Source organism: Dermochelys coriacea, chromosome 15 (assembly GCF_009764565.3).
Source record: "Dermochelys coriacea isolate rDerCor1 chromosome 15, rDerCor1.pri.v4, whole genome shotgun sequence".
NCBI classification, from domain to species: Eukaryota; Metazoa; Chordata; order Testudines; family Dermochelyidae; genus Dermochelys; species Dermochelys coriacea.
In genome coordinates this window covers 12,741,423-12,755,126 of record NC_050082.1, presented here as the reverse complement: position 1 = coordinate 12,755,126, position 13,704 = coordinate 12,741,423, and the positions used below count along the sequence as shown (strand labels likewise).

Below are 13,704 nucleotides of genomic sequence, written 5' to 3'. Positions count from 1 at the left end.
TAACCCTCTCTTCTGTGGTTGCTTTGGAGCCCATGAAAAAGAAATGAAGACACCACATTTACCCAAATCTTCTACTTAGCAGTCTTGATTTATTTAAATATTTAAAAAAAATCAAGTGACAATCCTTCTAAACGTTTCTGGGAAATGTACACTGAAAACGTGGAAGTTGACTCAGAAGAAATCAGTAAAAATATCAGATGCAACAGTACAAAACATCCTCTTTCTCTCCTTCCCCCCCCTCCCCCCCCCCCCCCCCCCCCCAAAAGAAGCTTGGTCTACACTTGCTTTCCTTTTGAAAAAATTTCTATTGTTGCAGCCCACCATTTCAGCTCCATCAGCAGAAGCAATTCTGGGAGTCATTGTGCAGACAAGACATTGATCATTGATGGATGTTTGTGTTTTTACCACTATGTTGTGTGCTCAGAGCAGGGCTAGATGATGATGTGGTTGAAATATTGGGTATCTGTCTAGCTAATGTAGGAATAGCCCAAAGAGAAAGTGGCACATACACTCATGCATACCTACATATATACACTTCTTTTTAGTAGAGACTTCAAGCTGAGATTGCTAGTTAGGATTTGAAAAGGAAAACTTCATGTTTGCTCCCTTGGGGTGAAAAACCTCATTGATATGCAGGTATTTGAAATATAACATGCTAGCTCAGAGCCTCTGAGCATCATTTTTTATGCTGAGAGAGGTTAGTATAATTTCCTAGTAATTGATTTAGCTCTCACAAACTCACTCTATACCAGCCATTCTTGATTCCCATTCCAACATTTCGACTTTTTATCTGTCACAGACTGAACATCAAAACTAACTTCAGTGCTTATGGGATAATGAAACATTTATAGTCTCGCAACTGCTGTATTTTTGCATCTGCAGACTTCTAACTCAACCTCTAACCTGCTTCTGAAGCAGATGCCTGAGTTTCTACCATTTAAAAAAAAATCTGTCAGATGAATTGCTGTAAATGTGGAGTGTGTTGTCTATATCGGGGTTTTTGTTTTTGGTGCCGTCGTTCAACCAGTCTTTCTGGATGTTACAAAACTGCTAAGAACCACTGTGGACAAGAGAAAATATCTTTTATTTTATCCCCCAAAACTTTGCAATCCATTTCCAAACCTTGGAAGTTTAAAACATAACTTTTTTCCCCCTGATACTGACCAGGCATTCAGCTATATCCACATATATCAAAGAACATTCTTAAAGCTCTACAAATGAGTCATGAAAGTTTGACTGACCTCCATTCAGAATCTTTCCTCTCCCATTCTTTTGTAATGATATCATTTCTATATAAAGTCTGTCATCACTAACAAACTGTAAAACTTTCTATTAGGAAGCCAGGAACCCCCTCCCCCAATTCCTTTTTCCAAGTGCAGTTTCATAAGACCTATTCATTGGATAGGCAGGTTTTCTTCATGTGCCAAATGAAAAACCCATAGGTTGAATCAAATTGCATTATAATCTTTTTGGAATCAAAACAAGTAATACCTGTACTATAAGTTGAGGTCTGGGAAGAGGGTTTATCTGGTTAAGATACATCCATAAGAAGCATCTCAGCTCTCTATTTGTACTGTGTAATTTTGTACAGAAAGGGAGGGAGTTATTTATACTACCAGCTCCTCTCTGTTGAAGCTCTCTGTTGGTGAGCATTTTTTCATTCTATTCTTGATCATATCATGAATAAGAATGCAGAGAGACTGCATTGGTCTTCAGTGTCAGATACGTGTCAGCCTTTTTGCATGCAGTTAGTTGTATACAATTTTTTTATCAGTTGAACCAATCCTGTGCCTGGTAAAGGGGCTAAATTCATCCATGGGCTTTAGATATAGAGAGAGCTCTGTCTGCTAGGATTTCACATCAGATATCGGATTTTGCTGGTGGAAAATTATAGAAAAATGTGTGTTTTTTTTTTTCCCATCTGAGGAAGAAAATGTGTATCTTTTTCTGTAGTTGTGTTGTAATTTTAGAGCCTGCATGTGGATGGGCTGTTCCAGTTCCAATCATGAAGATATGCTAGGTTGTCTCTGCCAAACCCTGACATAGTGACTAAGGATATATTAGCCTGGTCTCAGAGGTATCTGAGAAGTTTTCACTTGTTCCTTTATTCCAGGGTATGGTTTTTATCCCACTATAATCACCACCTTGTACAACTGTTTCATGTGCTGAAACAACTATGGCTGAAAGGGCTAACAACCCCCTCCAAACTGTAATGCAGTCAACAGATGTGATACATTACTCTAATCAGCTGTACCCACCAAGACGGAATCACTTCCCTCACCCTTCTATCTGCTAGCCATTGCTTAATTTGTGCCAGGGCTTGCAGGGCTGATCTCTGGCACTTCTAGTCTTGGCAGTTCATAGCCCTTGCACCCTTGGGTTTGCCACATCAGTTATGAAAGTAAAAAAATTGCTTGAGCCCCTGCACCTCTTTCATTACTAATTAAGATTTGCTGCTAGCCTGAAGTCCAGGAATCTCGATGTCTATCTCAAACCGAAATCTTAGCAAGATGCTAAGCAGATGACCATTCAGTGACTGAATCAAACTCTTGTCAGATGGATGATGTCAATGATCATTCTGTTAGGTCTTTTGCATCTCTAATTACATTGATCTTCTATCCTTTGCAAGAACTGCTTCCAAAAATTCTTAGAAATCTTGATGTTCGAGGTCTTGCCCTAGCAAATGCGTTGTAGTGGACTCAGATTTTTACCTAGTGTACCAAAGTTATCCCACCTGCCTTATGAGATGCCACAAGTGGCACAGTAAAACTGGTGAATGTTATGAGTGTAAAGTGTGGGCTACATTCTGTCCTAAAGGTGACTGCTTATTAGGGTTATGCATCACTTCCCTTGTACAAGGTTTCTAACATGCTGAGAGATCCCAGGAAATCATTCGAAAAATGAAATCTACATGAATACTTAGCAACTGCTTATGAAAGAAAACAATTAAATTTTCAGTTCTTGGAAAAAACAGGTGAGAAGATGAACATAGCAATAAATTGTAGAAGACCGATTACAAGAAAATAAATTTACCTTTTAGACAATAGGCACATTGATTGGCATAGGTCTGTGTGTTGCAATAGAGAAAGCTTTACAGAATGGTTGCAGTCATTATGCTTCTTAGATTGAGGAGAAAGCACTAACTCATGGTTTAAGATGGAGGTCTGTTTGGTCCTAATGTCTCCTGTGGTGTGGATGAAGTAACACATTCATTCTTTACCTCGTTCTCCTTTTTTTTTGCAGAAAGGAGTCAGGACAGCACAGCAGTGGTGCTCTCTGATTCTAGTTCCACGCAGGACATCTTTAATGAACCTGCCAGTTCTCAAGACAGTTCGAGGAAGCCTTACTCAGAGAAGAGAATTTCCACTTCCTGTTCAGATGTGATGGCATCCTGCAAAGAAACTCTAGGATCTGAAGAGGAAAGAGGTACAATCATTTTATTATGTAACTCACAGCAGCTTGTGTGATGACTATGACTAGGGCTGTCAAGTGATTAAAAAAATTAATCACAATTAAAAATATTTATCGCGATTAATCGCACTGTTAATAATAGAATACCATTTATTTAAATATTTTTGGATGTTTTCTACATTTTCAAATATATTGATTTCAGTTACAACACAGGTTTCATAGTAGTAGCTGTGTTAGTCTGTATTCGCAAAAAGAAAAGGAGTACTTGTGGCACCTTAGAGACTAACAAATTTATTAGAGCATAAGCTTTCGTGAGCTACAGCTCACTTCATCGGATGCATTTGGTGGAAAAAACCACCAAATGCATCCGATGAAGTGAGCTGTAGCTCACGAAAGCTTATGCTCTAATAAATTTATTAGTCTCTAAGGTGCCACAAGTACTCCTTTTCTAGTTACAACACAGAATGCGAAGTGTACAGTGCACACTTTATATTTATTTTTGATTACAAGTATTTGCACTGTAAAAATACAAAATAGTATTTTTCAATTCACCTAATACCATACTGTAGTGCAATCTCTTTATCATGAAAGTTGAACATACAAATGCAACATTATGTACAAAAAACCTACATTCAAAAATAAACAATGTAAAATTTTAGAGCCTGCAAGTCCTCTATCCTACTTCTTGTTCAGCCAATTGCTCAGACAAAAAAGCTTGTTTACATTTGCAGGAGATAATGCTGCCTGCTTCTTGTTTACAATGTCACCTGAAAGTGAGAACAGGTGTTCTCGTGACACTGTTGTAGCTGACGTCGCAAGATATTTACGTGCCAGATGCGGTAAAGATTCTTATGTCCCTTCATGCTGCAACCAACGTTCCAGGGGAAATGCGTCCATACTGATGATGGGTTCTGCTCAATAACAATCCCAAGCGGTGCGGACTGACACATGTTCATTTTTATTATCTGAGTCAGATGCCACCAGCAGAAGGTGGATTTTCTTTTTTTGTGGTTCAGGTTCTGTAGTTTCCGCATCGGAGGATTGCTCTTTTAAGACTTCTGAAAGCTGGCTCCACACCTCATCCCTCTCAGATTTTGGAAGGCTCTTCAGATTCTTAAACCTTGGGTCGAGGGCTGCAGCTATCTTTAGAAATATAACATTGGTACCACCTTTGCGTTTTGTCAAATCTGCAGTGAAAGTTTTTTTCTTAAAATGAACATGTGCTGGGTCATCATCCAAGACTGCAATAAAATGAAACATATGGGAGAATATGGGGACATACAATTCTCCCCCTTGGAGTTCAGTCACAAATTTAATTAACTCATTATTTTTTTAAGGAGCGTCATCAGCATGGAAGCATTTCCTCTGAAATTACTCCTGTGGGAATTCTGCACCACTGCGCGTGCACAGAATTGATGTCCCCCACAAATTTCTAGGCTTCTCCGCAGAAAAATGACTTTCTGTCAGGGAAGCAAAGGGAAGCTGCATGAGCAGTCACACACCACTCCCTAGCAGCTCAGGTACATTGTTTCAGGCACCCGGAGCAGCCAACGGAGAGGTAAATCACCACAGGGCTGGAGACACCCTAACCAGTGACTCCTACCCTGAGCTAGGATCAGCTGCTAGTCCTGGCTGGGCAGGAGGCAGGAGGGGATGGGACTTACTCTTCCGTTGCAAGGAGCGGCTGGGGCTGTGTCAGACCTACACCCAGAAACCTCTCCCAACTGCAGGAAGTTCAGCATTCTCCCCTGCTTCCTACCCCCATCACTCCTCAGCTGTGGAGGGAGAGGTCCCTGTACGGGAAGATGCTCCCCCCATCCTCTCAATCCCCATGCAGCCAGACCTTCCATACCCAGACTCTCCTAGCACTTCATACCTGAACCCTGCCCACTGAACCTCAACCCCTGCATCTGGAGCCACCCTGCACCTCAGACTACCGCCACTCTGCTCCCGGCACTCAAACCCCCACCCTGATGAGCCTCACCCCCTTCCCCCACCCTGAGCCCCCACATCCAGACATCTATGTCACTGATCCCCAACTAACTGCACCCAGACTCCCACCCCACCACGCCACACTCCCCTAGCATCTAGACTCCCCCACTGAGTTCCAACCACCTTCACCTGGAAGCCGCTGTAGAGTCCCATTGCCCCTGAATCTGGAACCCCCTCAACAAGCCTCTGTGCATCCAGATCCCTCCACAATATGCCTGCACCCAGATTGTCCCACACAGAACCCTCTCACCCCACACTTGTATCCCCCCACACTGAGCCCCTTCACACTTGGATCCTGCCTGGTTGAGCCTGCCTACCCCACACCTGGTGCACCTGGCACAGAGGGGCAAGGCAGGGCCCCAGGATGTTTCTGGGGCAGGCCCAGGCCTTGTTCTGGGGCAGTGTCGGGTGCAGCCTCACCACTTAGTCCATGTCCAGGGGTGGGGAGGCTGCAGGGTGGTCTCCCACCTTCATGCAGCCAGTGGGCTATGCTCCCCACTACCATGCTGGAGCCCCTGTATTTATTTATTGATAAATAAAACTTGCAGAATTTTAAAATATTGTGTGCAGAATTTTAAATTTTTTGGTGTAGAATACCCTCAGGATTATGGAATGGTGGCTGAAGCATGAAGGGACAAACGAATATTTAGCAAATCTGGCTAATAAATACCTTGCAATGCTGGCTACAAAAGTGACATGCAAACGCCTGTTCTTACTTTCTGGTGACATTGTAAATAAGAAGAGGGCAGCATTATCTCCTGTAAATGTAAACAAACTTGTTTGTTTTAGCAATTGGCTGAACAAGAAGTAGGACTGAGTGGACTTGTAGGCTCTGAAGTTTTACATTGTTTTGATTTTGATTGCAGTTATGTAACAAACAAAAATCTACATTTGTAAGTTGCACTTTCACAATAAAGAGATTGCACTACAGTACTTGTGTGAGGTGAATTGAAAAATACTATTTCTTATGTTGATCATTTTTACAGTGTAGATATTTGTAATCAGAAATAATATACACTTTGATTTCAATTACAGCACAGAATACAATATATATGAAAATGTAGAAAAACATCCAAAATATTTAATACATTTCAATTGGTATTCTATTGTGCGATTAAAACTGGGATTAATCACAATTAATTTTTTTGAGTTAATTGCAAGTTAACTGCAATTAATTGATAGCCCTAGTGATGACATTAAAATGTTTTGTCCAGCATGCAGAAGTACTGGAAAGATGTTGGACTATGCTTTTGAATTTTTGTTGGATGCCAGTGAGGTGTATATGTATAGTTTGTGTTTTTTAAAAATGTGTATATATAAACTTTATATCACCAGTGGTAGTGATACCACTGACATAAGTAATAGAACCCTCTCATAACCTGCAGAATAATGTGGTAAATCAATTTTTATCATGGTCTTTTAACTGCCTCACCTGTATTCTGGCTTCTAATATTTCAAAGTCCTGAGCAGTTCAAGGAGCTGTTGTTTTACAACAATCTCAAACAAAAATGTCTCTCTCTTTTGCCCATACTTAATCCTGGGCTAGTGATAGATTATTATTCAATATCTTGCAAATCATAAATACTGGAATTGAAAGCTTAATCACAATGGAGAACTTGAAATCACCCTCTGCCATCCTTTTCCAGTGGAATACAGCAGTTATTTGTAGCTCCAATAGATCATTTGATATCAGATGTTATCTATGGAAAAGTGATTTTAAATACTTTTAGACCTTCCAAAATCTTTTAGTTAGAATTTCTCTCTCCATCTGAAGCCTGTATAGTTGAATTTGGAGCTGAGGGAACTGGGCTTTACAAGTAGAGGGATATGAAAAAGAAAACCAATACATTAGTTTAAAACTCTCTCTAAAAGTTAACATTTTTATTCTGTAAAATGTGAGGGTGTAGCATAAATATTATTGGCATGTAATTTGTTCACCTTTGTGAGTAATGCTGCCATCCAAACTTAGGCTCATAAAACTTTCCTATCACATCACACCATTGTTTAGTCTCTCCTTCCATAATATCATATTTTATGGATCCACAAAATTTGATGCTTAGCTGGTCCTGATCCATTCCCTTATTCTCATTGGAGAGAAATGTACAGTAAATGTTTATTTCAACACTGTATGTATCATTGATATTTTGATAACTTGTTTTCTTCTTTTGAATTATGCTTTTTCTTAAGGTTTGTCTAAACTAGGGAAACTTGTGCCGGAGTGACTATACCAGAGGTGGGCAAACTATGGCCTACCTGGCCCATAAGCTCCTGGCCAGGGAGGCTAGCCCCGGGCCCCTCCCCTCCTGTCCCCCTGTCCGTTGTAAAATTAATATAAGATTTGATAACATTATTTTGTAATATGTAATATGACCCAGTATTGGAGGTGGGGTGTATGTTTTATACTTCCACTTCTAACTACACCAATTGCTTACAACACAACACAAACCCACAATTCAAAAATAATTCAAAATATTTGAATTAGCTTTCCTACAATTAATTTAAAAAAGCCTATTTTGAGGGAAGGGACATAAACTTTTGTTTTGGATACTTTAAAAATAATTAAAACAAATTTTAAGTCACCCAGATGCTATGGGGATAAATGCAAAATAACATCAGCTAAGCATGTAAAAGAGGTTTGCTCGTGTTTAATTTTGACAGCTTTTTTCCTCTGCTCCTGGGATGATTAAGGCATTGGAATGACTGAAACTTTTTGAGTTGAGAATTAAAACATTCTGGTATTACTGAAACATTGTATGAATATGCTCTAGCTTTTAACTTTTTAAATTAAAAATTTTAAAAGATCTTCCTCAAACTTGGGATGGCTCAGATGCATCAAGTGTGCTAGCAATTCTAGGTCAGAAGGTGGTCACTGTAAAATATTTAATGGTTTAAAAAATTAAATAGAAATATTTTCCCCAGCCTTCAGAAGCTTCTGAAAAACATAGTACATCCTGCTGGAATACTGTGTCCATTTCTAGTGTCAACACATTCAAAAGGCTGTTGAAAAATTGGAGAGGGTTCAGACAAGCTTCAAGAATGATTCACGGTGAGGAAAACACACCTGAAAGAGAGACTTAAACTCAGTTTATTTAGCTAATCAAAGAGAAGGTTGAGACGATTTGATCATGGACTATAAATAGCTACATCGAGTGATAGCAACTGATATGAGAGGGCTCATTCTAGTAGAAGGACGTAACAAGATTCAGTGGTTGAAAGCTAAGTTTCAGAGTAGCAGCCATGTTAGTCTGTATTCGCAAAAAGAAAAGGAGTACTTGTGGCACCTTAGAGACTAACACATTTATTTGAGCATAAGCTTTCGTGAGCTAGCTCACGAAAGCTTATGCTCAAATAAATGTGTTAGTCTCTAAGGTGCCACAAGTACTCCTTTTCTTTTTGGTTGAAAGCTGAACCTGAAAAAATGTTAATTGGCAATAGGTTGCAAATTTTTAAAAGTTAAGGTAATTAAACTTTGCAACAGGTGACAAGGGATATTGTAGAGTCAGCATTATCTGATAAATGAAGATTTATCTTGTAAAAGTGATGGGCTGGTTGAACCACAAATTATTGGACTCAATGGAGAAATTACTGGGTGGAATTCTCTGGCCTGTGTTATTCAGGAAGTCAGATTAGGTGATCATAATAGACCCTTCTGCCCCTAGAGCCTGTGACTCTAAAGTTGCCTTCCTCTTGATAGATGGTTATATATATGTTTCTCTAAGAGCTTGAAGGTGTCTTGTTCATTGAACATGAAGAACAGAACAGTCACACGTATATTGGGAAGTTCTGGAATTATTCTGAATATAGTTTAATGGAGAAAAGTTTTTAAGTTTTTCGGTACACATCGGTTCTAAAACACAAATGCTGAACCTTTGTTCATTTGTAGGAAAGTCAGAAGAACCCTTGGAGAACTCTGAACCTTATCATGCAACTGAGCATAATGTCCAGAAAGTTCTTTTAGATGCCCAACCATCATCTGGCATCCTTCTCAAGGCTACAGTTCCCCCACCTTCACAATGGGACTGTAAGAAGAAAGCTGAATCTTGTGGAGATGCATCTGAGTTTCCCCAGTGTCTTCCAGCAGATTTTGAAGAGCAACGCAAATTCCTGACAGAACAGTGCATCACCTCCTTCCGTTTGTGTCTGAGCCGTTTCCCCCAGCACTATAAGAGCCTCTACAGACTGGCCTTTCTGTATGCATACAGCAAAACACACAAGGTAAGACATAGCCCTGGCACAATAACTGGCCAGCTGTGTTTAAAACTATTTATTTCTTATAAATATAAAAAGAATTATATCTTACCTATAACTAAATAAATGGACTGAGCAAATGGTTAGGAACTCCTCAGTGTTGACATGGACATGCTGTGTGACCTTGATCAATTCACTTAGCCTTTGTGGCACCTCAGATTCCTCATCTGTAAAATGAGGATAATAATGCTTACCCACATCCAGGGCATAGGGAAGATCAGTAAATTGGACCTAAATTTTAAAAAGTACATGTGCAGAATTGGTCAACTACGTTTGCATACATATGTATGGTATGCGCAAATCAGTTGATGATGCACATACACATGCTGAGAGATCTGAATGCAAAAAGGTATACTTTGCTTGCACACTTTTTAAATTGTAGGACTTTGTGTTTATGCAGCTCTTTGGAAAATAAAAGCAGTAGATTTATTAATAGATACTTATTGATACTAGAAGATTACACATCCTTAATATATTAAAACAAGAGGAGCTGTGTTCCAGAAGGTCACTTGAATATGGTGAGAATTAGTTCTCTTCCCAACTCCCTCAGTTTCTGGCTTGTGGCATCTTAGGGGCCAGTTGTAAGATCGCTATCCGATAGAAAACGAGGTTTGGTCTCTGACTCTTGTGCTGCCTTATCTTGGGAGTACTGCAGAGGTTGTGTTCTCATTTGGGGATAGGGAAATCTTGTGCTTCCTCAACAGTGATATTTTCTGATCAGTCAAGAATAGTTTTGACAGAGCTCTGAGAGGAGCACAGTTTCTCCTTACTGAAGCATTGTTATGGAACAATTTGGAAAGGGGAAGGTTATATAAGCTAAATATGAAGACAGAAACATTACCTCTGCCTCCCTTCACACAGCTGAAAAAGTTCAAGATGTTGTAACAGAACGCATTCTCCCCATCTTACAGGAATGCATGCTTTCTCTAATGGCATTCACTAGACGGGTAGGGTAGTCAGACAATGGCTATATACATGCAGGATCCTAGCTATCACTAAGTGAAGGTCAAAATAAGAATTAAGGATTGACGGAAATTTCTTTTCCCCACTTGATACTAAACCCAAATTGCTGTGCTAGGGTATTGCGTTTCTAAGTCTCCTGCTCCTGTAATCTGTCATTACTTCCCCCTGAGTAGACCAGTTACTGGCTGTTAGAAATCACTGAGTGAAAGTCACTCAAGGATCCTATTGCAATTCCAAAGCAGACTGTTGCACACAGCCTGTGGTCTTGGTTTTAACAGGGCAGAAAATGTCTTGGTCACTGTGTTGGAATTAGTGCACATTTGGCCTGAGAGCAGCAGAACTTTCCTCCTCCAGCATGACCTAAATGTGTTCTTCATGGTAGAATTATTGTGAAAGAACTTGAACTGTCATGAGTTATCTCTTTCTCTGTTTTGAACTGTAAACTTCCTTTATTTTAGATTTAGCATGTTTATTTTGCATCCAAAACAAGTAACCATGTTTCTGCAGAGGACTGTCTCCCACGTAATCAAGCAGCATACAAAATGTGTTGAGCATTGATCTTTGCAACTATGGATGTTTTGAGTGACTCTTGCATGTTGTAGCCTCTTTTTTTAAGAATTTGGTGCTCATGAAAATTATAGATGGATAATTCTAGCCTAGACTGAGGCAAAATGCACTTTACAGTCAGGTTCTGTGAAAGTTACTTTGTCACTGTTCTGTAGTCCACCTGAGTTTTGGCCTGCAACACCACTGCTATTCTAGCCTGGGGCCTTTCTCGAGCAGCAACCGCCTATCATTCCAGCTTGTAAAGTAAGTTGTAAAGTATCCCCGAGTAATAAGTTGAAACTACCAAACTTACTTCTCTGTTGGTCAAAATCAGCATTTGAACCCAAGTCTCTTGATTTGAAAGACTAGTGCAATGACACGCTGTACTACCTTACCCCCCTAGTATTCCTTCCCCACCTACACCGTACCTTCTATTAATTGAATTTCCACTATGCATTCTAATAGCAGTGAGGATAATGGAAAAGATAATAGAAAAGAAAATTATACTGCTTATCATAATTATCGACCTAACTGCATCTCCAATAACTCCTGGCTTCTTGAGCATGCCCCCTCTACCCCTCAAGCTGTCACCTTTTTCTTGCGATGGAAATACTCATTTCTCCCAATCTCAGACCAGGTGCAGGGTGGCAGTCCCCTGTGTCTCAACTGTGATCACTTTACCAGGTCTGACTTGGGCTCAAACCTGCAGTTTTGTTCCCAGTGACAATGGGGATTAGTGACCAAAAGCGAAATCTTTATTTAGAACAAAAGCATTTCAGAGGAAACACAACAACAATAAAGCATACTGTCTGCATAGCTAGTTCTTCTCTAAGGCTTGCCATTCCCTAGATCTGGGAGACCCAGTTCCTTCATACTGCTCCACTTGGAAGCCAACAGCTGGCTCCCTTGTCTTTTTTGTGTGTACCTATTTATATTCTCATCTGGGAAGCCACTGTATTGCCTTTATGTACAGTTCCCATTGAATTCAAGTATTATAGGCATATAATAAATGTTCAGCTATTCCCAAGACAAGTTAGATCAATGCATTCACACAGGAAAGTCTTATAACCCAATATAGAATAAGTTTCCCTCATTGCCCTGGCCATATACAGTGTTCATGTCATTATTACATATATGTATTCATAGATTAATATATAGCAATTTCTACAGTGTTCATAATCTTATTACATGTGAGCTCAATTTCTGTCATACTGTAGTACAAAAATATTAACAGCACAAGAGATGCCAAATTGATCTGTAACATGTATTACGAATCAAGTGGAATGTGTCCAGCATTCATACTGGCTATAAAGTATTCATTTTCTAGCAAAACGTGACCAGTTTTTAAACACAGCTGGTTTTGAAAATATTTTCACACTGTTTGTATATGATAGCCATTAATTTCTTCATAAAAATCCAATCATTAAGAGCAGCAATGGATTTTCACAATCTGTCATTACTGTTGCTGACAAACTGTGGTTGTATCATCTTCCAGTAAGAAAACTTGTCTATCTTCAAAGCAGTTGGTCAGAGGGTAGCATATCCTTGCCTGAGGAACTCCTCGCAAAACATTTTCTTAATGTTTTTCCCTTCTTTTTCTCTTTCACAAACTAACTATTTATACGCACTTAGTTATTCATTATTTGGCTATTGGCTGGGCAGTAGATAGCATAGAAGAGGATGGGTACAGTGGTCTAAATATCGTGTAAAATACCTGTCTTTCCTCGAAGCCATAGGGTTAAATCTTGTCTTTGCCAGTTCCTCTCTTCCTCATTTCTAGTAGATAGGTTAATTTCTGTGCAGTATATAGAGGGTTATATATATTTTTTACATTTGGTGCATAATAAACTGCCACTCAACTTCCCAAAAAACTTCTATTACTTTCTGCTATTATGATTGCTTATACCACAGAATTTCCAGAGGACAGAATTTTCTGTCTTGGACCATTGATTTGTATTCTTTTAAACAGTTGCCGCCTCTGGTTAGGTAGTGTCAAAGAGCTAGGAGATCTGACCATCTATTATGCCCTTTGTGGGAGTTTTACCCATAAATAAATTTAGAAAGTAAAATATATCTGAGCATATGTAGTAACAACTGGACTGAGAAGGATACTTAGATACTTAGAATAAGGAAAAGTTATTTACTTGTTCCCATAATATAAGAACTAGGGGCCACCAAATGAAATTAATGGGCAGCAGGTTTAAAATAAATAAAAGGAAGTTCTTCTTCACTCAGCGCACAGTCAACCTGTGGAACTCCTTGCCTGAGGAGATTGTGAAGGCTAGGACTAGAACGGGGTTTAAAAGAGAACTGGATAAATTCATGGAGATTAAGTCCATTAATGGCTATTAGTCAGGATGGGTAAGGACTGGTGTCCCTCTGTTTGTCAGAGGGTGGAGATGGATGGCGGGAGAGAGATCACTTTATCATTACCTGTTAGGTTCACTCCCTCTGGGGCACCTGGCATTGTCTACTGTTGGTAGACAGGCAACTGGGCTGAATGCACCTTGGTCTGACCCATATGGCCATTCTTATGTTCTTATA

The 13,704-nt window shown here is 39.6% G+C and overlaps 1 protein-coding gene across 16 annotated transcripts in view; it reads left to right on the top strand.

Annotated features, from left to right (window-relative positions):
* CABIN1 (calcineurin binding protein 1) overlaps positions 1 to 13,704 on the top strand; it is a 230,800-nt gene that overhangs the window by 70,677 nt on the left and 146,419 nt on the right. For all 16 annotated transcript variants that reach the window (XR_006275953.1, XM_043498477.1, XM_038373075.2 and 13 more), the window contains 2 exons: positions 3,244 to 3,426; positions 9,287 to 9,618. Coding sequence is in view for 15 of the 16 variants with exons in the window: in XM_043498477.1 (XP_043354412.1) it covers positions 3,244 to 3,426; positions 9,287 to 9,618 (515 nt within the window). In the remaining variant the exon portion in view is untranslated. The remainder of the gene's footprint in view (positions 1 to 3,243; positions 3,427 to 9,286; positions 9,619 to 13,704) is intronic.